This window comes from Eulemur rufifrons, chromosome 2 (assembly GCF_041146395.1).
Source record: "Eulemur rufifrons isolate Redbay chromosome 2, OSU_ERuf_1, whole genome shotgun sequence".
In the NCBI taxonomy this organism is placed as follows: domain Eukaryota; kingdom Metazoa; phylum Chordata; class Mammalia; order Primates; family Lemuridae; genus Eulemur; species Eulemur rufifrons.
Genome location: NC_090984.1, coordinates 18,436,480 through 18,461,404, shown reverse-complemented (window position 1 = coordinate 18,461,404; position 24,925 = coordinate 18,436,480). Strand labels below are relative to the sequence as shown.

The 24,925-nt window shown below is 61.8% G+C and overlaps 2 protein-coding genes across 4 annotated transcripts; one reads left to right on the top strand and one right to left on the bottom strand.

The window, feature by feature from the left end:
- The first annotated feature begins 1,628 nt into the window (after window positions 1-1,628).
- On the top strand, window positions 1,629-16,019 carry APC2 (APC regulator of WNT signaling pathway 2). 2 transcript variants are annotated; one of them, XM_069456423.1, is made up of 14 exons: window positions 1,629-1,769; window positions 1,864-1,954; window positions 2,050-2,230; window positions 3,058-3,166; window positions 3,275-3,388; window positions 3,742-3,819; window positions 4,035-4,133; window positions 4,629-5,019; window positions 5,508-5,603; window positions 8,180-8,319; window positions 8,546-8,623; window positions 8,842-8,958; window positions 9,094-9,308; window positions 10,252-16,019. In XM_069456423.1, exons 1-14 carry the CDS (start codon window positions 1,629-1,631, stop codon window positions 15,302-15,304), a joined length of 6,903 nt encoding a protein of 2,300 aa, XP_069312524.1. In that variant the 3' UTR covers window positions 15,305-16,019. The 2 variants fall into 2 exon arrangements, with proteins under 2 accessions (XP_069312524.1, XP_069312529.1); XM_069456428.1 differs by having other exon boundaries at window positions 3,272-3,388.
- A 2,094-nt stretch (window positions 16,020-18,113) lies between these two features.
- Window positions 18,114-21,965, bottom strand: C2H19orf25 (chromosome 2 C19orf25 homolog). 2 transcript variants are annotated; one of them, XM_069456408.1, is made up of 4 exons: window positions 21,942-21,965; window positions 21,577-21,708; window positions 19,842-20,020; window positions 18,114-18,865 (listed from the first exon to the last, which is right to left on the bottom strand). In XM_069456408.1, the coding sequence occupies exons 2-4, from the start codon at window positions 21,704-21,706 to the stop codon at window positions 18,767-18,769; spliced, it is 408 nt and encodes a 135-aa protein (XP_069312509.1). In that variant the 5' UTR covers window positions 21,707-21,708; window positions 21,942-21,965; the 3' UTR covers window positions 18,114-18,766. The 2 variants fall into 2 exon arrangements, with proteins under 2 accessions (XP_069312509.1, XP_069312514.1); XM_069456413.1 differs by lacking the exon at window positions 18,114-18,865 and having other exon boundaries at window positions 19,729-20,020.
- Window positions 21,966-24,925: the final 2,960 nt, after the last annotated feature.

The following is a 24,925-nucleotide window of genomic DNA, read 5'->3' as shown; positions in this document are numbered from 1 at the left end:
GGCAGCTGGAGGAGGAGGGATCGTGTGCATGTTAGTTTGTACTTCATCTGGTCCTTTGCCTTGCTGGGCACGGTATGGTGGCCTCAGCCAGAACACAGGGCTTCAGCCAGACCCCAGGATCCCCCCAGGCTGCCAGCCTCCCCACCTGACACGCCATCCCAAACTCTGTCCTATGCCCTGTGACCATCCCACCTGACCCTCGCACCAGCCTGCAAGCCCGGCAGGCTGGTCAAGCTCTCCCCAGGCATCAGACGGTGACCCAAGGCCAGGAGGGGGCGGGTCTTGTGTCCCCAGCACTGCCTGGACTTCTGAGTGTCTCCGGGGTGAAGGTCTGGGCTCTAGTCATGCCTCGTCCACCTCCTTACCGGGTCTGTTTCCCCAGGCCTCAGTTTCTCCCTTGGGAACAGCCTAACCGTGGTCCCTGAGACTCAGGACTGTGACAGGGAAGAAGCCAGGTGACACTGCCAGGCACACAGTAGATCCTCCAAGCAGGTTGCTGTGGCCTGACCCTCCCCCATTTGTGCATTTGGTGACATCGGTCCCCGGGTAGGAGATGGGAGAGGAGAATGAATGAGCAAGTGAGTGAATGTGTGTGGCCAGGTTGGGGGGGGCCGGCAGGGCAGGGCTGATTTGGAGAGGGGGCTCCCAGGGAGGAAGTGGTGGAGGGGATGGGCTGCCATTAGCGCGCCTCAGACAAAGGCGGAGGGAGGGGGAGGCTAGCAGGAAGGGAACAAAGAGGGAAGGGTGGCTGTGGGGGTGGGGGGGACCCTGGGAGGGCTGAGCCCAGAGAGGAGGCACCCGCCAGGCGGACAGAGGGAGGAGGCTGGGCCAGGGGAGAGGAGACAGCGCAGGCACAAAAAGGCAGCGGGCGGCCACAGCGGCAGCAGAGCCAAGGGGATGGGGTGGGGGACTCCGGGCCAACGCGCACCTTCCGAAGGCTGACTGGAGGGTGCCGGGCCATGCAGGTAGCTGCCCTGGACCCAGCTGCTCATGGCGGGGCTATGGGGCTGCGGAGGTCGGATCTGGGATGTCTGGGGTGGTCCTGGTGGGCTGGGGTCCATCTCTCCTGCTCTCTGGCTGCCAGGGGCTCCCCCAGATGTCACTGTTGGCCTTCACAGTGTCCTTGTTGTCCACCTGGGGGTTCGTCCACCCAGCCTCTCTGGCTGTCAGCCTGGCGGGGGGGTCCTGTCTGTCTGTCGGTTGCCCTTTCTGGCTGTGAATGTGTCTGTGAGCCTGGAGGCATTGGGCAGACTGTCTCAGTGGTCCATCTGTCTGTCCAGCTAGCAGTCAGCATGTGTGTCCTGAGAATGAGGGACAGACCTGTCTGCCAGTCAGTTGGGCATTTGGCTGTCTGTGTGTCTGAACGCCTGTATGACGGCTTGGCCACTCTGTCTCCTGTTGTGGCTACCCACATCTCTCACTCCATCTGCCACGCTGTCTTCCCTGGGCCAGCATTGCCCCGCCTGTAGTGGTCCACACCAGCCACTCCCACCTGGGACCCACCCCCAGGGCCAGGTGGCAGGGCTGGGGCCTAGGTCCCCGGCTGCCTGGAAGGCATCACCTGCCCCTCCGCAGACCTTCAGCTGAACTCCCTCACCCCGTGGCCCCAGGCACTGCAGGAACTGAAGATGACGAGTTCTGTGGCATCCTACGAGCAGCTGGTGCGGCAGGTGGAGGCCTTGAAGGCCGAGAACAGTCACCTGAGGCAAGAGCTTCGAGACAACTCGAGCCACCTGTCCAAGCTGGAGACGGAGACGTCTGGCATGAAGGTGGGGGCCTGGGTGGAAGACGTGGCCCAGGGTCACAGGGTGGGTGGGTCCCCGGCAGGCTGCAGCAGTGGTCTCTTTCCCACCCCGCCTGCAGGAGGTCCTGAAGCACTTGCAGGGCAAGCTGGAGCAGGAGGCCCGAGTGCTGGTGTCCTCAGGACAGACGGAGGTGTTGGAGCAGCTGAAAGGTGAGGTGCTGGCCAGGGGCCCACCCCCAGTGGGAGGGGCACAAGGGGGTGGGTATGGGTGCTGAACTCCGCCCTTGCCTTCTGTGCCCACCCAGCCCTGCAGATGGACATCACCAGCCTGTACAACCTCAAGTTCCAGCCGCCCGCCCTGGACCCGGAGCCCCCCACCCGGACCCCTGAGGGAAGCCCGGTGCATGGCTCTGGGCCCTCCAAGGACAGTTTTGGGGAGCTGAGCCGGGCCACCATCCGGCTGCTGGAGGAACTGGACCAGGAACGGTGAGAGGGTGTGAGAACCGGACCAGGGGCAGCCCCAGCACTGCCCCCCCCGAGCGCCCTCCACCCTCTGATTCGCCCACTGAGCCGGACCTACCCACCCCTGAGCCCCTTCTGCCTGTGCCGTGGGGCTCCTCTGCCTCAGCTGACCCCAGCAGGAGGACAAAGGGGGGGTGTTCTTGGCAGAAGAAAAGGCTCCAGGGGGCTGTCCCCAGGGGTCCCCGCCACACAGGCGTCACTAGGGACAGGGCTGTGCCCAGAACCAGGCCTGGAGCCAGAGGGCCTCAAGGCAGCCTTTGTAGTGAGAGGGACACGGCCCAAGGAATCTGGGCCCAGGGCCCGTGGGGGGAGGCAGGGTCTGGGAGCCCAGATAGGCTGGGTTGTGTCGGGTCAGATGAGGCAATTCCAAAGTCGCCTGGGAGTTAAGCCCCTTAAACGCCCCCAGCCTCAGACTTCTGCTTTGCAAAATGGGAGTAGGCGTGTTTCCCAGAGAGTTAAGAGAGAACTTCCTTGCACCTGGAACACCCTGTGCCTGAATCCCGCCTTGTGTAAGCTGGCAGATTAGCGAGTGTAGGACAGGTGTCAGAGTCAGCACAGCCCCCATCAGTCTTTCTCCCAGGACCAGAATTTACAAACGAATGGCCTGCTCTCCTTTAAATTCATTTCCTGTGCTCCACTCAATTAATTTCGGCGCCCCCCTTACTCTGGTGCCAGGAGAGCCACGGGGGGACATTGCCATGCTGCCTGTTAAAGTGGGCATACAGTGAGCACCAAGTGATTGCAAAAATCAAAGCAAACACCACGTCCACAGCGGCCCGTCCCCTCCGCAGGTGCTTCCTGTTGAGCGAGATTGAGAAGGAGGAGAAGGAGAAGCTCTGGTATTACTCGCAGCTCCAGGGCTTGTCCAAACGCCTGGACGAGCTGCCGCATGTGGAGACGGTGAGCGGCGGGGGCCGGGGGCCAGCCGTGCCGCCCCGGGGCGCGGGGGTGGCGGGGAAGCCCCGGCCCGGGCACCCCTCACCATGGCCCGCCCGCCCTTCCCAGCAGTTCTCGATGCAGATGGACCTGATCCGGCAGCAGCTGGAGTTCGAGGCCCAGCACATCCGCTCCCTGATGGAGGAGCGCTTCGGCACGTCGGACGAGATGGTGCAGCGGGCGCAGGTGCGGGGCGGCAGGCGGTGGGCGAGCAGCGCGGAGCTTGGGTTATTGGTGGGGTTTAGGCGGTGGGTGGAGCCATCCATGGTGGGGGAGTGGGAGGAGTCAGAGCCTGGGGGTGGTGTCATACGAGGGAGAAGGCGGAGTCAGAGCCCAGGGGCGGGGTCATACCGGGGAGAAGGCGGAGTCAGGGCCCAAGGGCGGGGCCATACCCGGGAGAAGGGAGACTCAGAGCCTGGGGCGGGGTCATACCAGGGAGAAGGTGGGGTCAGAGCCCAGGGGCGGGGTCATACCAGGGAGGAGGCGGAGTCAGAGCCCAGGTTGCGCTCAGCTGTGGCTCGCGTGTTTCCCCCACGCAGATCCGCGCTTCGCGCCTGGAGCAAATAGACAAAGAGCTGCTGGAGGCGCAGGACCGGGTGCAGCAGACGGAGCCCCAGGTACTGCCGGGAGGGTTGGAGCAGGGCCCCAAGGGTGGTGACTGCTCAGGCAGCACGGAGACCCCTAGGGCCCTGCCCAGGGCGGCGGGGGTGGGGTGGGGGGGCGGCCTGCAGCCGTCACCCACAACGTCACGGAGGAGAGGCGGCATCAGCAGCATGGGCACTTTGTGGGGGGTCCCCGGACTGATCTTCCAAGCCTGGGGCTCTCCCTGTAGGCTCTCTTGGCGGTGAAGTCGGTGCCGGTGGACGAGGAACCAGAGACAGAGGTCCCCACACACCCTGAGGACGGCACCCCTCAGCCGGGCAACAGCAAGGTGAGGGGGGTGGGGGCGGCTGGCTGGGTGGGGTGGGAGGCCCTGTACCCCTGCCAGTCCTGGAGCCGCTTTCGCGCTTTCATCCAGCCCACCAGTGAAGGAGGGCCGCCCGGAGTCAGGCCGGTGGTGAGGCTGGGGCCCGGCGAGGTGGATGGGTATACCCATGCCGTGTGTTTGGGGTACTCTAGACGTCTCTGTGTAACCCCCGAAATGTGCACTGCTGCCCCTGGGAATGCCGGTGAGGCTGGTGGGTGGGGTTCGGCCCTCGTGGGCTGGGCGTCTCTGCAGTCCAGTGTATCCCCCTGGCGACCCCGCCCATCTCTCAGGTGTGTGTGTGGCCTCCCGCCAGGTAAGGGGAGCAAGCGATCCTCTTGGGCTGGGGTCACAGGGCCCCAACCGGGTTTAGGGGGTCACCATTTGTGTGTATGGGGGGGCCTGGCTGAGGCGAGTAAGGGAGCAGGGGTCCCTACCCTGACCCTGCCCTCCCGCCCTCAGGTGGAGGTGGTCTTCTGGCTGCTGTCCATGCTGGCGACACGCGACCAGGAGGACACAGCACGCACTCTGCTCGCCATGTCCAGCTCGCCGGAGAGCTGTGTGGCCATGCGCCGCTCTGGCTGCCTGCCGCTGCTGCTCCAGATCCTGCACGGCGCTGAGGCTGGGGCGGGGGGTCGCAGTGGGACCCCGGGGGCACCAGGCGCCAAGGATGCGCGCATGCGCGCCAACGCGGCGCTGCACAACATCGTTTTCTCCCAGCCGGACCAGGGCCTGGCCCGCAAGGAAATGCGCGTCCTGCACGTGCTGGAGCAGATCCGCGCGTACTGCGAGACCTGCTGGGACTGGCTGCAGGCCCCGGAGGGCGGGCCCGAGGGCGGGGGCGCCGGCGGCGGTGAGTGCCCCGCGGGTGCAAAGCCTGGGCTTCTCGGGTGGCTGGCAGGATCTATAGTGCGCACTACGGCCCCCCGCCGGTGCTGCCTGCCTTGTGTGAGCGAGCTCTGGCCGTGGCCTTATGGGGATTGGGGGCTTATGCCTGGTTGGCAAAGGATGGATAGAGCCACCGATGGTTGTACCCGGCACAGGGCAAATATTTAAGTCCCTGAACGCATGGGTTGCGGGTAACTCACGAAAGTTGGGTGCAAATTTGAGATTCCTCTTGAGGACAAGGCACAGCTGAAAGATGGCGGGCACCAGGCCACCTCATTATCGGGTGTTAGGGTGGGCAAAGGAGGTCCCAGCAGGCAACAGGTTGCAGAGCTCAGCTCGTGGGACCCTTCAGGCCTGTAGGGGGGAGAAGGCAAGTGGGTGGGGACCTTTGGGGCTCACCCAGGGACATGTCCTGGGGAAGGGGGGGGTCTGACCCAGTCCCCTTGCACACAGCCCCCATCCCCATTGAGCCGCAGATCTGCCAGGCCACCTGTGCGGTGATGAAGCTGTCCTTTGACGAGGAATACCGCCGTGCCATGAACGAGCTAGGTGAGTGTCCCGGTTTGCCACCTCTGGGGAGCATGCCTCCAGCTCCTACACAGCTGGTGACACCTCAGCTGCTGTGGGGCTGAGCCTAGGCCACCTGTGTTTATCCAGTCAGGGCCAGGGGCAGTGAGGCCCAGAGAGCGACAGAGACTCCCTGGGGTCACACAGCACCTGTTGTGAGTAGAGAGTGATCCTGGGCCCTCTGTCCCCATGAGCCGCATGCAGCTCCCCAATTTGGCCCGAGGTCTCGGGACCCATTCATTGGGGACAGGCTTTCAGCCATGGTGTCCTGGGGCTCAGAACAGACGAGTGGGTGGGGGAGTGGGTGGGAAGCCACCAGCACAGTAAATGATTCCACTTTCCCACAGAGTCAGCTCTGCTGGGTGGTTTGGGGCAGTGTGAGAGTGTGTGTGTGTGTGTGTGTGTGTACCCATCCAAGGGCCAGGAGGGGGTTGGCCTTGTGAAGTTTTAGGTTTGGGAACATTATGACATCTTCCTTTGGTCAGTATAAAAGCAATTGAAACGCAGAAAGGGAAACACCAAACGCCAAAAACCGCGTGCTCAGTTGTACCTACTTTGTACAAAGCGAGATCCTGCTTCACACCCCGGGGATGGTGGGAACACTCAGGTGTTTTCTGCAGTCATGTCAGTCTGGTTTTGCAGCAGTGGGCACTGCAACCCCTGCTGAGGTTCAGAGCAAGTTGGGACAACCTCTCTGGAGGGGTGTTTGGCGACAGTGGACACCCCTGTGCATCACCCCTCCCCCATCTGGGAATGTATCCTCTGGCCACAAGTGCAAAAAACTCGAGGAAGGCAGTGACCAACCCAAACCAGGAAACTGGAGACAGCATCAATGTCTAAGAGTAGGGGACTGGCTCAGCGCAGTGGCATATTACACCGCCGCGTAAAGTCTCCAGGAGCCAAAGTGCACAGCGGTCCATGCAGTGCAGCCCCATTTCCATGACGCACCCGTGCACACGCTCGCTGATGCTGTTCCAGCAGGTGGGGCTGCAGCGAGCTCCGTGGCTACAGCTCCTGCCAGACAGAGCAGGAAAGGAGGATTTCAGCTTTCATGGTATCACCTGCTGACCTTAAACGTTTGTACTACATACATGCGTCACTTTTATAGTATAAAACAGCAGTTCTCAAAGTGGGGTCCAGGGATGCCTAAGGGTTCCTGAGACACTTCTAGAAAATACACAAGGTCACAATTTTTTTCCTCTCTGTCTTTTTCATTCTAATGACTGGGCCATCAGGGACAATTATTTTATCACTTTATTTATTTAGAGGCAGGGTCTTGCTCTGTCACCCAGGCTGGAGTGCAGTGGTGTCATCACAGCTCACTGCAGCCTCCAACTCCTGGCCTCAAGTGATCCTCCTGCCTCAGCCTCTTGAGTGGCTGGACTACAGGCATGAGCCACCATGCCCAGCCATATCACAGTTAATTCGATGGTAACGGCCACAATTTTCCTTCTCCACTTGTCTTGTCTTGCAAGAGTTCAGAGTTCCAGGTAGCTGCTCCCACTCTGATAGCTGCTGGACTGTGTATTCTGGGGTTTAAAATGTTTCTCTGTTTTAATTCCCAGTGCCTTAACATATTGAGAGCTAGAACTTTCTCCTCTTCCTAAACTGAAGCTCTGTTCCCGTGAAATACCAGCTCTCCATACCCTCCCCAGCCCCTGGCACCCACCATCCTACTTCCTGTCTCTGTGGATCTGATGACTCTAGGGACCTCCCGTGAGTGGAGTCACATAGGATTTGTCCTTCTGTGTCTGGCGTCTCTCACTGAGCATGATGTCCTCAAGGTCCATCCATGCTGTGGCCTGTGCCAGAGCCTCGTCCCTTTTCATAGCTGCGTGATATTCCAGAATGCGGATGGACCACGTTGTGTGTGTCCACTCACTCCTTGTTTGACACTTGGGGTGTTTCCACCTTTTGTGAATCGTACTGCTGTGCACACGGGTGTACATGTTTCACTTTGGAGGTTTTTAGACACATGTTGCCAACCTGCTTCCTAAAAGGGGGTTCTCCACAGACCTGCCCAGCCCAGAGGATGATCCCGTTTTCCCGTCATCTGTGCCGAGGGCCGGGGAGAGTGGGCTCTGTGTTTTCATGACACGTTCTCCCTCCCACTCACAGGGACCATCCCCCCACCACCACATTCATTTACTCTTGTAAAGTGAAAACCTGGTTTTCCTGCTGCGTGAAGAAGCGTGGGTGTGACAGCCACCTCTCAGCATGACCCCATGATGGGGACACAGTTCTCCATCTAATGGTCCTGGGGGTGGGGCTTCCCTGAGGAACTGTGTCCAACAGGGCAGGGAAGGGTATTCCAGGCATCTGGAACAGTGTGTGCAAAGGCTGGGCAGCCTGGAGGCAGGTGTGAAGGCCACAGGGCACTGGAGGTCTCAGACCTGGGCTTGGAGGGGACTTGGAGGCAGGCTGGGATCCGATGGAGGGGACATCTAGGCAGGGGAATGACCCTGACCAGGCTGGAGAGAGGACGGTGGGGTCCTGGGGGCGCTGGGCAGTGGGCAGGGCTGGTCCCACCGGCCCTCAGCCTGGCTGGGTCCCCACAGGTGGGCTGCAGGCCGTGGCAGAGCTACTGCAGGTTGACTATGAGATGCACAAGATGACCCGGGACCCGCTGAACCTAGCCCTGCGCCGCTATGCAGGCATGACCCTCACCAACCTCACTTTTGGGGACGTCGCCAACAAGGTGCCCGGGGACAGTGGGTGGGCGTGGTCAGTGCCCCCCTATCTGGGGCTCCAGGGATGGTCTGAGCCTCCCTGCACCTCATCCCAGCCTGGAAATCGCCCGGTTTCCAACTGGGTAGACTGAGGCCTAGAGGGCAGTGGGGGAGGGGATGGAAGGTGGGGAGTGGTCTCCCTCGTGCCCCCTGACCCACCCACTGTGACCATGACTATCTGGTGTCACCCCAAAGGCCACGCTGTGCGCACGCCGGGGCTGCATGGAGGCCATTGTGGCCCAACTGGCCTCGGAGAGCGAGGAGCTCCACCAGGTACCTGGGGGGGGCGGGCACTGGGACAGCCCTTTTGGGGGGGCTGTGGGCATCTGCCCTGTGCTGTCTCAATGGTCAGAGGCCCCTCCTCAGGGGCATGAAGGGCCGGGGGTGATCTCCACATCCTCCTGTGGGGGCGTCCCCTCCGGCCACCTGCTGGGGGGTAGGGGCCACCCCGGGGCCTGGGTCCCACTATGCCCGTCCCCGTCTCGCCCCAGGTGGTGTCCAGCATCCTGCGCAACCTGTCCTGGCGGGCCGACATCAACAGCAAGAAGGTCCTGCGGGAGGTCGGCAGCATGACAGCCCTGGTGCAGTGTGTCCTGCGGGCCACCAAGGTGGGCAGGGTGTGGGGAGGGGGGAGCCGCCGTGGAGACATTGGCGGCAGGGGGTGAGCTCTCTGACTCGGGGAAATAGAGCCCACAGCTCTGGCCGCTTGGGCGGCTAACGCCTCCCTCCCATCCTGCACCCAGGAGTCCACCCTGAAGAGTGTGCTCAGTGCCCTGTGGAACCTGTCGGCCCACAGCACGGAGAACAAGGCGGCCATCTGCCAGGTGGATGGCGCCCTGGGCTTCCTGGTGAGCACGCTGACCTACAAGTGCCAGAGCAACTCTCTGGCCATCATCGAGAGCGGCGGTGGCATCCTGCGCAATGTGTCCAGCCTTATCGCCACCCGCGAGGACTACAGGTCAGCCCTGCCCCACACCGCCCCACCGGCGGGCACTGAGGGGAGGTGGACACCCCGGGGACTCCAGGGATGGGACCGGCGGATCCTGCTCCACTGCAGATTGTCCTCCTATGAACGGATGTTCCCAGTTTGTTCCCCGGGACTCATTTTCCAGTATAAGTACATCCCAAACTTCATGTGAGATATACTCATGCTACAATGTTCATTACATTACAAACTATTGTTAAATAATATAATACTCATTCTTCATTAAAGTATTTGTTACTTATTAAATAGTAACAAAGAACACTTATGTATGAAAACAAAAAAAAATTGTTTTTAGTGTAAATATATGCCAAATACTACATGGGATATACTTATACTAAAATCTTACCTTGCTGAAATAAAAAATTTATTATTAAATTATAACACTTATTATTTATTAAAATAAAAGTATAGCTGGGTGCGCTGGCTCACAGCTGTAGTCCCAGCTACTCAGGAGGCCAAGACTGAAGGATCGCTTGAGCCCAGGAGTCTGAGGCTGCAGTGAGCTGTGATGACACCACTGCTCTCCAGCCTGGGTGACAGAGCGAGACCCTGTCTCAAAAACAAGAGTATATACATGTTATTTACTATATATTAATAGATAATATTCATGAAACTATAGAATTTATTTTTAGTACAGCTCAAATATTGTGTGGGCTATATTCATGCTAAATTTTTACTTAATAAAATGAATAAAATATTAAACAATACTAACACTTTTTAAAATAAGAATTATTTTTAGTATATCTCATGTAATATTTAAGATATATTTATACTGAAAATTATTTATTTTTATGAAATTCAAACATAACCAGATGTTCTACGTTTTTATTTGCTAAACCTACAACCCTCTACTTGGTGCCACAGGGGAGGGCGGGTTGCGGGTGGCCTGGCCCTGACCCGCCTCCCTGTGCCACAGGCAGGTGCTCCGGGACCACAACTGCCTGCAGACGCTGCTGCAGCACCTGACGTCCCACAGCCTGACCATCGTGAGCAACGCCTGCGGCACGCTCTGGAACCTGTCCGCCCGCAGCGCGCGCGACCAGGAGCTGCTGTGGGACCTGGGTGCCGTGGGCATGCTGCGCAACCTGGTGCACTCCAAGCACAAAATGATCGCTATGGGCAGCGCCGCCGCCCTGCGCAACCTACTGGCCCACAGGCCTGCCAAGTACCAGGCGGCGGCCACCGCCGTGTCGCCAGGCAGCTGCGCACCCAGCCTGTATGTGCGGAAGCAGCGGGCGCTCGAGGCAGAGCTGGACACCCGGCACTTGGCACAGGCGCTGGACCACTTGGAGAAGCAGGGCCTGCCTGTGGCCGAGCCCAAGGCCACCTCCAAGAAGGCGCTGCCGCCCCTGCGGCACCTCGATGGGCTGGCCCAGGACTATGCCTCAGACTCTGGCTGCTTTGACGATGACGACGCGCCATCTCTGGCCGCGGCTGCTGCCACTGCAGAGCCGGGCAGCCCTGCGGCACTGTCCCTCTTCTTGGGCAGCCCCTTCCTGCAGGGACAGGCGCTGGCCCGCAACCCACCTACCCACCGCGGTGGCCTAGAGGCCGAGAAGGAGGCCAGTGGGGAGGCGGCTGTGGCGGCCCAGGCCAAGGCTAAGCTGGCACTAGCGGTGGCACGCATCGACCGTCTGGTGGAGGACATCTCTGCCCTGCACACCTCGTCTGACGACAGCTTCAGCCTCAGCTCCGGGGACCCTGGGCAGGAAGCGCCGAGGGAGGGCCGCGCCCAGTCCTGCTCACCCTGCCGGGGCCCCGAGGGTGGGCGGCGGGAGGCTGGCGGCCGGGCGCACCCGCTGCTGAGGCTCAAGGCAGCCCACGCCAGCCTCTCCAATGACAGCCTCAACAGCGGCAGCACCAGTGATGGATACTGCCCACGTGAGCACATGCGGCCCTGCCCGCTGGCCGCGCTGGCCGAGCACCGCGAGGACCCTCGGTGTGGGCAGGCTCGGCCCAGCCGGTTGGACCTTGACCTGGCGGGTGGCCAGTCTGAGGCCCCAGTGCGGGAGGCTGTGCCCACCGATGCCCGCGTGCACACCATCAAGCTCTCGCCCACCTACCAGCATGTGCCTCTGCTCGAGGGTGCGACCAGGGCCAGTGCAGGGCCCCTCGCTGGGCACGGGCCCTCCCTGGGGGCCCGGAAGCAGGCCTGGCTATCAGCGGACACCCCGAGCAAGGTGCCTGAGAAGCTGGCGGCCGCCCCGCTGCCTGTGGCCAGCAAGGTGCTGCAGAAGCTGGTGGCACAGGAGGGGCCACTCTCGCTCTCCCGCTGCAGCTCCCTGTCATCACTGTCCTCGGCCGGGCGCCCAGGCCCCAGCGAGGGTGGAGACCTGGATGACAGTGACTCCTCCTTGGAGGGACTGGAGGAGGCCGGCCCTGGCGAGGCGGAGCTGGACAGGGCATGGCGGGGCTCTGGGGCCGCCTCCCTGCCCGTGGCCATCCCGGCACCCCGGCGGGGCCGAGCCCGGGGCCTGGGTGTGGAGGACGCCACGCCATCCAGCTCCTCGGAGAACTATGTGCAGGAGACACCGCTGGTGCTCAGCCGCTGCAGCTCAGTGAGCTCGCTGGGCAGCTTCGAGAGCCCATCCATCGCCAGCTCCATCCCCAGCGACCCCTGCAGCGGCCTCGGCAGCGGCACCGTCAGCCCCAGCGAGCTGCCTGACAGCCCCGGGCAGACCATGCCACCCAGCCGCAGCAAGACCCCGCCTCTGGCACCCGCGCCGTCAGGCCAGCCCGAGACCAGCCAGTTCAGCCTGCAGTGGGAGAGCTACGTGAAGCGCTTTCTGGACATCGCTGACTGCCGCGAGCGCTGCCGGCTGCCATCTGAGCTGGACGCCGGGAGCGTCCGCTTCACTGTGGAGAAGCCCGACGAGAACTTCTCGTGCGCCTCCAGCCTCAGCGCGCTGGCGCTGCACGAGCACTATGTGCAGCAGGATGTGGAGCTGCGGCTGCTGTCCCCCGCCTGCCCTGAGCGTGGTGGGGGTGCAGGGGGCACCGGCCTCCACTTTGCTGGGCACCGCCGCAAGGATGACGGGCCAGTGCCCACAGGCTCTCGCGCCCGCTCGGCCGCCGACCAGGAGCTGGAGCTGCTGCGCGAGTGCCTGGGGGCCGCCGTGCCCGCCCGCCTCCGCAAGGTGGCCTCAGCGCTGGTGTCCGGCCGCCGGGCACTGCCTGTGCCGGTCTACATGCTGGTGCCCGCCCCAGCCCGGGAGGATGACTCCTGCACAGACTCGGCCGAGGGCACACCGGTCAACTTCTCCAGCGCCGCCTCGCTCAGCAATGAGACGCTGCAGGGACCCCCCAGGGACCAGCCCAGGGGGCTGGCAGACAGGCAGAGACCCACAGGCCGCCCAGCCCCGGCCAGGCAGGCTGCCGGGCACCGGCACAAGACGGGGAGCACAGGCCGGAGCACGGAGCAGGCCCAGGGGGCCGGCAGGAACCGGGCAGGGCTGGAGCTACCCCTAGGGCGGCCCTCGAGCGCCCACTCGGACAGGGAGAGCTCATGCCCAGGCCGGGCCCGCGGGGATGGGGCGCTGCAGTCACTGTGCCTCACGACGCCCACCGAGGAGGCCGTGTACTGCTTCTATGGCAACGACTCTGAGGAGGAGCCAGCCACCACCACACCAACCCTCCGGCAGGCGTCCGCTATCCCCCAGGCCCTGACCAGGGAGCACCCGGCGGGCAGGAAGGAGGCCCCGGCCCAGGCCAAGGCTGCACCTCCTGCCCCGGCACCAGCTCGGGCCCAGCCCAGCCTCATCGCTGACGAGACCCCACCCTGCTACTCCCTGAGCTCCTCTGCCAGCTCCCTCAGCGAGCCTGAGCCCCCCGAGCGGCCAGCCAGACGTCCATGGGGCCAGGAGCCAGCGGCCACTAAGGACCCAGGCCTGGGAGGTGGGCACGACAGCTCCCCCAGCCCGCGGGCAGAGGAGGAGCTGCTGCGGAGGTGCATCGGCTCGGCCATGCCCAGGCGCCGGCCCCCACTGTCCGGGCTGCGGCGCCGCAAGCCACGAGCTGCCCGGCCAGATGAGCGGCCGGCGGAGGTGCCCCGGGAACACGGAGAGGAGGCTGCAGGCTCGGACCAGGCGTCCGACCTGGACAGTGTCGAGTGGCGTGCCATCCAGGAGGGTGCCAACTCCATCGTCACGTGGCTGCACCAGGCGGCAGCTGCCACCCGAGAGGCCTCCTCAGAGTCCGACTCCATGCTGTCCTTCCCGTCCGGGCTGTCGATGGGCTCTATGCTGCAGCCCCCCAAGCACAGGAAGGGCCGACAGGTGGGGGCAGCAAGCGAGGTGGGCAGTGCCCGGAGGCCAGAGAAACGAGTTACAGCCTCAGCCAAGAGCGGGGGCAGCCCCCACTCCCCTGGAGGCCCCGAGAAGCCCCGCAGCTCTCAGAAGACTGCGTCCGGGGTGCCAACTGTGCTCCGAGGACGGACGGTGATCTATGTGCCCAGCCCAGCCACCCGAGCCCAGCCCAAAGGCGCCCCTGGTCCCCGTGCCACACCGCGAAAGATGGGGCTCCCTGGTCCCACACAGCCAGCGGCCCCAGCCAAAGCCCCCAGCCCGGGACAGCAGCGGTCTCGGAGCCTGCACCGGCCTGGCAAGACCTCAGAGCTGACCACGCTATGCCAGCCTCCGAGGAGCGCCACGCCACCTGCCCGCCTGGCCAAGACCCCCTCCTCGAGCTCCTCCCAGACCTCGCCCGCCTCCCAGCCCTTGCCCAGGAAGTGCCCGCAGGCCCCCCAGGCTGCCGGGCCCCTGCCTGGCCCCGGGGCCTCCCCTGTGCCTAAGACTCCGGCGCGCGCCCTACTGGCCAAGCAGCACAAGACGCAGAAGTCGCCCGTTCGCATCCCGTTCATGCAGAGGCCAGCCAGGCGGGGGCCGCCGCCCCTGGCCCGTGCAGCTCCAGAGCCAGGCCCCAGAGGCCGGGTGGGAGCCGAGGGAGCCCCGGGTGCGCGCGGAGGCCGCCTGGGCCTGGTGCGCGTGGCCTCTGCCCGCTCCAGCGGAAGCGAGTCCTCCGACCGCTCAGGGTTCCGGCGACAGCTGACCTTCATCAAGGAGTCTCCTGGGCTGCTGCGGCGCCGGCGCTCAGAGCTGTCCTCGGCCGAGTCCACGGCCTCCGCCCCCCAGGGCGCATCGCCTCGCCGAGGCCGGCCCGCGCTGCCGGCCGTCTTCCTCTGCTCCTCGCGCTGCGATGAGCTGCGGGCGGCGCCCCGGCAGGCTTTGGCCCCGCAGCGGCCCCCAGCCGCCCGGCCAGTGCCGAGCGAGCGCGCACCCCGGCGCACCAGCTCCGAGAGCCCGTCCCGCCTGCCGGTGCGCACGCCTGCCGCGCGCCCCGAGCCCGTGAAGCGCTACGCGTCCCTGCCCCACATCAGCGTGGCGCGCCGCCCCGACGCCGCCCCGGCGACCCCTGGCCCAGCCGACGCCACGCGCCGCAGCAGCGACGGGGAGGCCCGGCCCCTGCCCAGGGTGGCCGCACTGGGCACCACGTGGCGCCGCATCCGGGACGAGGACGTGCCCCACATTCTGCGCAGCACGCTGCCTGCCACGGCGCTGCCCCTCAGGGCCGCCACGCCCGAGGAGGGCCCGCCCGGCCCCCCGCCGCGCAAGACCAGCGACGCGGTAGTGCAGACCGAGGAGGTGGCCGCCTCCAAGACCAACTCCAGCACATCCCCGAGCCTGGAGAGCAGGGATCCCCCGGGGGCACCGGCAGGCAGCCAAGCCGCTCTCCTGGGCAGCGACGTGGACGGGCCAGTCGTCACGAAGGCACCCAGCGCTGCCCCCTTCGTCCACGAGGGCCTGGGCGTCGCCGTGGGAGGCTTCCCCTCCAGCCGGCATGGCTCCCCCAGCCGCTCCGCCCGCGTACCCCCCTTCAACTACGTGCCCAGTCCCATGGTGGCGGCTGCAGCCACCACCGTGTCCACCGCGGAGAAAGCCCCAGCCACCACCTCCACCAGCTTCCTGGAATAGTGGCCTCGCTGGCCTTCTGGAACATTCTCTCCCGGCCCTGCGGCCCAGTCTGGCTGCCAGGGGGCTTGCGCTATAGATGCTCCCAGTGGGTCGCCCCAGGGCCTCTGCCCACCTGAGTCTCACCTGCAGAGCCCCCACCCAGCACCCAGCGGCCTCACACCCCGTGGGAAGGCCTCGCTGCTGTGCTGTGGGTGCTGCTGCTGGGCACAAGCCCTGCCACCGAGCGCACGCGGGGCGCCCTGGCCCAGCCAGAGACCACCTGGGGGCTCTGTGGTCACTGGCCTCAGCCCTCAAGCAAGACTCCGCCCCTCTGGAGAGCCTAAGCTCCTTCTGCACCCGCAGCGCCGGAGGCACTGGGGGCGGGGACAGCAGCTGCCCGAGGGGGGCACAGGCTGGGGAGGGTGGCACCATCCGGGCTGGCGCAGTGAGAAGGCTGTAATTATAGCAGCAGCGGGTAATTTGTTAATGATGGCTTTGCGGGGCTTGTTTTCATTCTGAGCCCCAGCTGGGGGAGTGTGAGGTGAGGGTGTGGCTGAGCCCAACAGAAACACACCCCCACCCAGATGGAGGTGTTCAGGGAGACTGGAGCCAACACCCCGGGGAGGTGCCGACAAGGGTGGGGGGTGGCAGGGGAGGGGGCCACCAGGTCACCCTGCCCCCTACGCCCCCTGCAGGAAGACGGAAACAGGTGGTGTGCGGAAGATGGGAGAGCACCTGGTGCATATCCCGGGGGCCCGGCTGACATGGGGCCACACTGTGCTCCGGCTGCTGGCAGTGTCCTCCAACCCCACCTGGAGGAGATGCTGGCTGCCAGCTGGGTTGACCCCAGAGGTCCCTGGAGTCAGGATCAGCCAGGCCCAGCCGTGGTGGGGATGGAAAGGAGGCCTGGCCTCTGTCCCGCCAGGGACTGCACTTTACGGACGTGGTTGGTTGTGAGTGCCGATGGCTGTGCCGCTGCGGGTTTTGTTCCGTTTTCAATTTCTTTGTCATTTATGACTCATAAACTGCGGGGACCTCAGAAGTCCAGGGACAGCACTGCTGGGGGCAGGGGAACCGGAGGATTGAGCCTCAGCCTCCACCAAGCTAGGGAAGCCTGAACTCAACGCAGGGCTTTGGAATGAGGTGGGAGCCCAGGGTCCGCTGGCTGGAGGTGTGGAAGCCGGGACTGCCAAAGGCTCCGTGAACAAGGTGCTGGGAAGTGTTTGGCACCTAATGAGGCAGAAGCAGACAGGGAGCAGGGGCGGGACTGCCGGGCAGGCACACCCTCTCCTCTCTCCCTGGCCAGCGTGTCCTCGGCTCCACGGGGGCCTCTGCTCTGGGACTCCAGGGCACGTGGCAGGTTCCAGCTCTCAGCACGTCTTCCTGCAGAAAGAGCCAGCGACCTCTTTCCTGCCGAGTCCCAGCTCTGGGAACAGCTGCGCTTTCCACACGCATCTGCTGCCACGGCAGCCCCACGGTTGCTCCCGAGGGGCAGAGGGGCAGACGATGGACCATGTGCCCGTCCCAGTTCTTCTCTTGGGAGAAGGGAAGGAGGGCTCGAGAGGCAGTGCAAGGAGCTCAGAAGGAATCCTGCTCCCTCCTGTCCCCCCAGTCCCCTGGCACGACCAGGGCCAGCCTCTGACAGAAGGAGCTGTCCTCAACTCCAGGACTCTTTTGAGCAACGCTGACCTCAGGCCCCACCCCAGAAATAATATGCTGCTGCTTCTATAGATGTGACCATGTTGCATTACTACTCTCCGAAACGCCGTGTCCTGCAGGACTGATGCCTGGGGCTCCGGCTGGACCTCGGTGTCCTTAAATCACCAACGAATGCAGGGGCTGCTAGGACCTCGCTGGCAGGCAGGGCTGCTGCCCTGCCGGTGACTGAGCAGGGAGGGGAGGATGACGGGGGCTGAACAGGGTGACCTCCCCGAGTCCCCCTCAGGACGCAGCAGGGCATCTCTGGAAACTCCCTGGCCCCTTGGGGCAGGACTGGTGGTCTCTCCTGAGCCTTCAGACTGGGCACAGCGGCTGACTGCACCCGAGATGGCCTGGCAGTGGGGAAACAGCAGGCAGACCCCGGGCCACCCAGCTGCAGACGAGGTGCAGCCCGGCCTCTCATGCACTGTGAGACCCTGGGCAGTGATCTTACTGCCCTGTGCCTCGGTTTCCCCACGTGGGCCGTGGGGAGAACTCCCAGAGCTACCTCTCAGGCTAATGGGGTGGCTGCTGTGAGGGGGGACATGCCTGGCGCTGCTCCCAGAACCCGGGCCTGGTGGGATTGCCCGTGCCACCCCCCTCAGCCCAGCCCTGGGCCAGCAGCAGGGACCTCTGGGCTCCTGCCAGCCACTACCCTGCCACATCCTACGTCTGGGGTCACTTCTGCCTTCTCTGCTCTCTGCAGTAGACCAGAGTCTCATCTGCAGACCCTGCTCAGCCACTCTGCACCTGGGCCACGTGGGGTCCTCACTGGCCTGTGGAGCATCCCTCGGCCAGCCTCGGGGACAACGAGGGTCTGATGTCCCGAGGCACCCCAGACCACCGCCTGCCCCCAACACCACCACATCTGGGTGCTGAACTTGAGGTGCCGCACCCACGAGCGTGGCCTGCCCTAGCAGCCAACGGCATTACCTCGCACGCCCCATCTGTCACCCGGCCACAGCACTGGACTCGCGCCTGACCTCTGGTTCATCCTGCTGACACCCTGTCCTCGTGCCAGGTCCCTGCACAGTGTTAAATGGATGTGTACATAGATGAAACCCCCCATCCGTCCCCATCAATGTAAAGCCATCTGTCTGGCGGAAAAACGACATGTGGTCAGCTGTCCGACTCCTGTGCACCTTTAATAAACAGAGCTGTTCAACTGCCCCGCGCTGCCTGTGGCTTCTATTCCCCAACGGGCCGAGGACCAGGCAAGGGTGGGGGAAGACTTTCCATCCAGGTCACCAGCCTGTCCCCATGCCAGGTCCACATGCTGGGCGTGGAGCCTTGCTCCTGCCAGGAACAAAGGAGTGATGCTTTGCTGGACAGATGCCTCCGGCCAGGCCCCACACGCAGGACCCGGGCATGGGGGTTATTTGGGGCAGGGGAGGGGCTAGGTGAGGCTGGCAGGGTCTCTGCCTGGCCCCCGGGGGAGCTCCCAAGGGTGGACGGCACCCCAGAGCCAGGAGGCCACACCTGGGTGTCCACACCCAGGCTCAGTCCTGGCTGCAGGCAAGTGGACACCTGCAGGCCCCTCAGAGCTGGGGATGGAGGGGCCAAAGGCCAGAGGCCTCAGACGGGGCCAACACAGCGCCTGCTACCGGAACCACGGCCAACAGCTGTGCAGGGGCTGGGCTGGGGGAGCCCGGGTGGCCCCACAGCAGAGCCACTTCCAGGGAGCTCAGCCCTGGCCCAGCTTTGCAAGAAGCAAAGTGGGGGAGGGGTTGGCAGGGCCTTACCCAGCACCCGGGGGTTTCTGTCCCCAGACAGGCAAGCAAAGCTTCAGGACAGGTGACCAATGAGAAGCCCCCAGAGGTTCAGGCTGGGCCCCCCTGAGCCCATTTCTGGTTCAGACGGTCTCTCAGGCTTCTGCAGGTACCCCTTGTACGGGCAAAAAGAAACATCTTTCACGTTCCAGAAACAAAGCAGATCTGAGAGGAGGCGTGAGGTGGCCTCAGCCAGGGTCCTGCCTGCTAGCCACTCGCATCCCTCCTAGGGCCCCAGGAGTGGCTGGAGAGGTGCCATTCAAAAGGCCCATCAGACAAGCTGGATTTTAGCTGCAGGGCCCGGGGGACACTTAGGGGCCGGGCCTCTGGACCATCTCCCCCAGGCCCCACACTGCTCTAGTTCCTGCTTGATGTGACTTTTATCATGAAAGGCCCTTTTTAAGGTCCTCTGCCATCCCAATCCCCACCTGCCCCAGGGCCAGAACCTGCCCCTGCCCCGGTGGGTGGCAGCGTGAGACCCGGACGACCCCAGCCAGCTCTGGGCAGTGACTGATGAGCTGTCCTGTCAGCCAACAGTGGACGCTGAGCCTGGCAGGGGGCTTGGGCATCTTCTCTTGGGGGCAGCAGGAACAGTGACCCCGGCAGCCCAGGGTTGTTTTGAAGATGGGCATGGGAGGAGGCCCGAAAGCGGAAGGAAGTGGGACCAGAGGCTGGTGGTGGCCCTCAGGTGGCCCCGATGCCGGGCTGGCACCCATTTGACTGGACCACAGTTAACAAGTCGGTGCCACACCCCAACTGTGGGCCTGGCACAGGATTCAGAGGCGGACAGACAGTTGAGTGCCGGCCCCCAGAAGCCCCATCTCATGTTAGGGCCGTGGCCACCATGGGTGGAGGAGGGGACAGAATTGCAGCAGAACAGGCGTCCTTCCATCTGGCAGGGCACACAGACGGACAGAGCCAGCTGGGCGATCAGCATGACAGAGGCCAGCCTGGGCCAGCTCACTCTCGGGTGCTGGGGACCCACATGAAGTGCCGGCCTGGACCTGACGGGCGATTGGGTCCCCGGGTGGGCAGCCCCGAGGTCAGCCCGAGGAGGCAGCCGCGGCCTCCAGCAGGGCCGTCTGCTTCACCTGGTCCACCTCCCGCGCCAGGTCCTTGCCGGCTTGCCGCAGGCACTCACACTTCTGCCTAAGCCCGTCGCCCGCCTGCTGCAGCCGCTGATTGGTGGCCACGTAGGCCCGGCTCTGCTGGTAGAGCTGCTCCCACTGGGCCTTGGTGTCCTCCGCCCTCCTGGAGGGACCTGGGGGTTCTGGGGACAGGATACAGCAGCACCACTGGTCAGGAAAGCCCACAGTGCAGACTCCTGGGCACACCCTGCCACACCAGAGCACCCCACAGGGCGTTTTCCCTGAGCAACCTTTGGGGCAGGATCTTTTAAAAGTTACGAAAGCTCCCTGGCCACCCAGCCGGGAGACACAGGCCCCTCAGCAAAGGGTGTGGCCAGGGGACAGGTCACAGACAAAGCCCAGCCCTTGCCATCGGGCATGGCTCTCACCCCTGCTCTCTCTCTGGGAGCCTCTCCTGTGCCTATGTGACCTCAGGGACCCAACACTTGGGAGATGTGACGACCCATTTCCCAGCAACTCTCACATCTAGCAGAGACCATGTACAGACCCCCTGCTCTGATGAGAGCCCAGGCTTGTGGCAGCAGGGCCAAAGAGCACAGACTTAGGGTCACTCAGAGACATGTCCAGGTACCCTCTTCCCTGGTTCCCTTGTCTATGCATGGAGACGCCCTGCCCTGCCCGGCAGCCGGGTGGGTTCCCACTAATGTAGCTACACATCCAGCTCTGGCTCAGAGAACACTGGTGTCTGATTAAAAACCACTAATTTACTGCCTGTGTTAGTAATAAGGTGGGAAAGGCCAGGCGGTGCACATAGATAAGGTGGGCCGGCAGAGAATGCCCTCTCCCTGGAGCAAGCCCCTGCACTGCCATGCCTCAGTTTCCCCAACCTAAAATGCCGGTGCACCTGGGCCTGCACCCATGATTCTTAAACTGGAGTTCGAGTACCCTTTGGTGACCCAGGTGCCTGGCAACAACAATCCAGCACATGCACCTAGAGCAGCAACATCCCATGGAACTTTCCAGATGATGGAAATGTCTTCCACCTGTGCTATTTACTAGAGTAGCTGCCAGCAACTCGTGGTTCCTGAAATGTGCTTAGACAGATGTTACTTAATTTAAAAATTGTTCCCAGCCAGGCGCAGTGGCTCACGCCTGTCATCCCAGCACTCTGGGAGGCTGAGGCGGGAGGATCGCTTGAGCTGAAGAGTTCAACACCAGCCTGAGCAAGACCCAAGACTCCATGTCTACTAAAAATAGAAAAAATTAGGTGGTGGCACATGTAGTCCCAGCTACTCAGAAGGCTGAGCCAACAGGATCGCTTGAGCCCAGGAGTTGGAGGCTGCAGTGAGCTGTGATGACACCACTGCACGCCAGCCTGGGAGACAGAACAAGACCCTGTCTCTAAAATTAAAAAAAAAATTTTAAAAAATTCAGTATTAGCTCCCTGGCCCTACAAAAACAGGCAGGGGCAAGGTATGGCCTTGGGCACTGGTTGCCCCATCCCTGTTTTACAGGACTCCTTTAAGATCGGCCCCACTTAACAGATGAGGAGAGGGGGCCCCAGAAAGGATAAGGATCCCGCCTACGGACTGGCCCCCGAGCCTGGGCTCCCGACTCCATGGTTTCACCCAACCTGTGGTCACTAGGGCCCGGGGTGGAAGTTAAGGGTGTGCTTCTCCCCTTCCCCCTCGCTGCTGGGGTATCGCGTCCGCCCCTCCCCAGCCTGGGCCCCGCCTACCTTCCCCGGCCAGGGCGGTGAAGACGGGGTCCCCGGCCGGCGCCCCCCGCACGTCCTCCAGGATTTGCTCCACCGTGGGGGGCGCGGGCCGGGTGGGCAGCACCACGCGCTTCTTGGCCTTAGAGCCCATGCCTGCAGGCGGGAGAAGGGCGCCTTGACGAAGGTGTCCACCCTTTGGCCTTAGCCTGGGCCATTCCCCCCGCCCAGAGAACTCATACGCACCCGTCGCGGCCCAGCTCCCGGGGAAGCCCGCCCTGCCCCTGGCCCTCCCTGTGGCCAACCACACGAGGCCCGGGGCTTCGGGACCCGGCTCGTCCCCTGCCTCAGTTTCCCCACGAAAACCCCTACCACCGGCCTCTCCTAACCTGGGCGCGCGCCCGGAGACACAAGCGCCGCCGAGGCACCCACTTCCGCTTCCGGTCGGAGCGCGGCCCCGCGTCCGAACACGTGACACGCACTTCCGGTCCCCTCTAGCTCCGGCCCGCCACTCACCGCCCGGCCCCGCCCCCTCTTAAAGGGGCCGCGCCAGGGAGGGTCCCGGTCCGATCCGAGGGAAGGAGTTTCTGGACCAGCACGGTCTCAGCCTCCCTGGGGAACCCGGGTCCGGAAGCGCAAGGGGAGCGAGTGAGTTCGAGTCCGGGCTCCCCAGGCTGGGTAGCAAAACCTCCGAAGTTTGGGTTCCTGCAAAAGGGGGACACCCAATACTTTTGGGGACAAAGTCCCCGGGCACCAGAGGGGCCCTGGCACACAGTGAGCGCTCAGCACGTGCTGGCTGCTCTAGTCACCGAGGGGGTCACGGAGGTAGGAAGCATGTCAGCATCTCGCCTTCCAACTCTGGGTCAGGGTCGCCCCTCCACTTTCTAAAACCTCCCTGCCCCTCTGGGAGGAGTACTGGGTGGGCATCTGGGCCCCTCCTCCCACGGCTGGGGAAGGTGGAAGGCAGCTGTGTTTTTTAAGATCTTTATTGAGATGCAATGTACATGCCCTACAGTTCCCCTGCATAAAGTGTACAATTCAATGGTTTTGGAGTTTTTCATATATTTAGACTTGGGCAACCATCAGCATAGTCTATTTCCAGAACATTCTCATCACCCCAAAAGAAACCCTGCTCCTGTTAACAGCCACTCCCCACCTTGCCCCACACCCAGCTTCCCCTCTCCGTGGAATTGCCTGTTCTGGACATTTCATATAAACGGAGTCACACACTGTGTGTCCTTCTGTGTCTGACGTCTCTCACTGAGCACTATGTCCTCAAGGTCCATCCACGCTGTGGCCTGTGTCACAGCCTCATCCCTTTTCATGGCTGAGTGATATTCCAGCATGTGGAATATCAATCAAGTTGGTTTTGTCCAGGGGTGGGGAACATTTTCATGTGGGAAGGCCGAATTAATTTAGCTGTAATCAAATAAGGCCCCGTTCAAGAAACTTCAATTAGATATACTTAAAAATGTACATTTTGTAAAAGTCTAACTACTATGTACTTAATACTTTCAAAAAATGAAAACTATTTGTTAATTTTAAAGTTAACCTTTTAATGGCTTGGTTGTGTCTGATGTTTGTTGGAAAGCATTTGAATGTTTGGTTGCAGCGTGGAGGTCCGCAGTTTCAGTTGATCCTGTAGACGGGTATCAGTCATTTGTGACCTTAAGGGAGTATTGATTTGGGTCAGGTAGGAGAAGATAGATTCGCAGCAGTAAGTGGTTGAAAAGCAAGTATTTGGGGGCATGTTGCTGAAGGCCTCCGTATTCTACTGCATTTTTCTATGTTTCGCTTGCATCTTTCTTAGCATCAATGACTTTAAAATGTCATCTACTGAGAGCTCAATCAATTCCATCTGTAGTTCTTTAGGTGCCTTGGTGGTATCCACTAGGTAAGGCTGAAATGCTCATTTGAGTGTGATGTCATGATTCTCAAAGTCAGTGAACCTTTCACTGTGTTCTCCAATTATTAATAATAGGTTTAGGCTGGGCGCGATGGCTCACGCCTGTAATCCTAGCACTCTGGGAGGCTGAGGTGGGAGGATCACTTGAGCTCAGGAGTTCGAGACCAGCATGCACAAGAGCGAGACCCTGTCTCTACTATAAATGGAAAGAAATTAGCCAAACAACTAAAAATAGAAAAAATTAGCTGGGTATGGTGGCGCATGCCTGTAGTCCCAGCTACCCGAGAGGCTGAGGCAGGAGGATCGCTTGAGCCCAGGAGTTTGAGGTTGCTGTGAGCTAGGTTGATGCCACAGCACTCTAGCCCAGGCAAGAGAGTGAGACTCTGTCTCAATAAATAAATAAATAAATAATAGGTCTATAGCAGCTGCGTATTCTTCAAATGATTCACATATATCATCTGCTCATCAATGACCTTTGCTAACTGGGGCAAATGTTCATCCAAAATTTCCTTTTGAAGAAATGTTTTGAAAAAAGATAGCTTTTTTCGAAATGCTTAGATTTTTTTGCTACATATCATATATAGACTTAGTCTGACCTTGTGAAGAAATATTCAAGTTGTTTTGATTTGACATGATTATCGCACAGAAATGAACATTAGGACTCAGGTGTGTCCACTTCTCTAGTGTGTGCGAGGACACAGGTGACACTTTCATAGCTGGCACCCACCCTGGCACCCTCTTGCTCACACTTTGCACACCTGGGGACCCACCTGCAGTTCCAGAGAAGTGGAAAACCCGCTCTATGGATGGGGAAGTCGAGAGTCCATAATTACACTCTCATGAGCCTCCATCTCCCTATGGCCCTCAGAGACCCGAGAAGTATAATTACTGGCACCTCGATAGACCTGCCCGGAACCGGCCACCTGATCTGTGATATGCTGATCACACTTCTGTTAGTTCTTGGTGTTAAAAAGTTACTTATTCTGCTGAGAAGTACACTAAAAATAAACTTTAATTTTTAACATCAAAATAAATAAAATAAAAATAATAAAAAGTTTGGGCTAGGATGGGCCATGTCCCATGGTGGGATGCTAGGTGTTGGTAACATGTGGGCATCGCTTGGGGACCCCATCCCTTCCCCACTGTCCTTGGGCCCGATTCTCCCATTGGGGCCCAGTGGGTCTTCCAGGGGCCCATGTCTGGGGGTCCCAGCTGGAGTCCGCCTGAGCCCCGGGGCTCTCAGGGCTGCCCTGCTCCCAAGGAGGCCTCAGACTTGGCACCTTGTATTCAACCTTTATTTGCAAACTCTGAGGTTGGACGCTGTGCCCAAGACTGGACAGCATCATGTTTTCCTCCCTCCACTTTCCCTGGGATTCAGGGACAGGGAAGGGATGGTGGTCCTGGTCTGGCCTCTGTCCCATCCCTCCTCTCCCCCAAACACAAAATGTGTACGAGACTCCTCTCTCT

Coding starts and splice junctions, on each gene's coding strand:
- APC2 (XM_069456428.1), top strand. CDS start 1,629: ATGACGAGTTCTGTGGCATCCTACGAGCAGCTGGTGCGGCAGGTGGAG. Junction 2,231..3,057: donor GAGGAACTGGACCAGGAACG/GTGAGAGGGTGT, acceptor TCCCCTCCGCAG/GTGCTTCCTGTTGAGCGAGA. Junction 5,020..5,507: donor GGGCGGGGGCGCCGGCGGCG/GTGAGTGCCCCG, acceptor CCTTGCACACAG/CCCCCATCCCCATTGAGCCG.
- C2H19orf25 (XM_069456408.1), bottom strand. CDS start 21,706: ATGGGCTCTAAGGCCAAGAAGCGCGTGGTGCTGCCCACCCGGCCCGCG. Junction 20,021..21,576: donor CACCGCCCTGGCCGGGGAAG/GTAGGCGGGGCC, acceptor TCCTGTCCCCAG/AACCCCCAGGTCCCTCCAGG. Junction 18,866..19,841: donor TGGCGCGGGAGGTGGACCAG/GTGAAGCAGACG, acceptor TGCCCGTACAAG/GGGTACCTGCAGAAGCCTGA.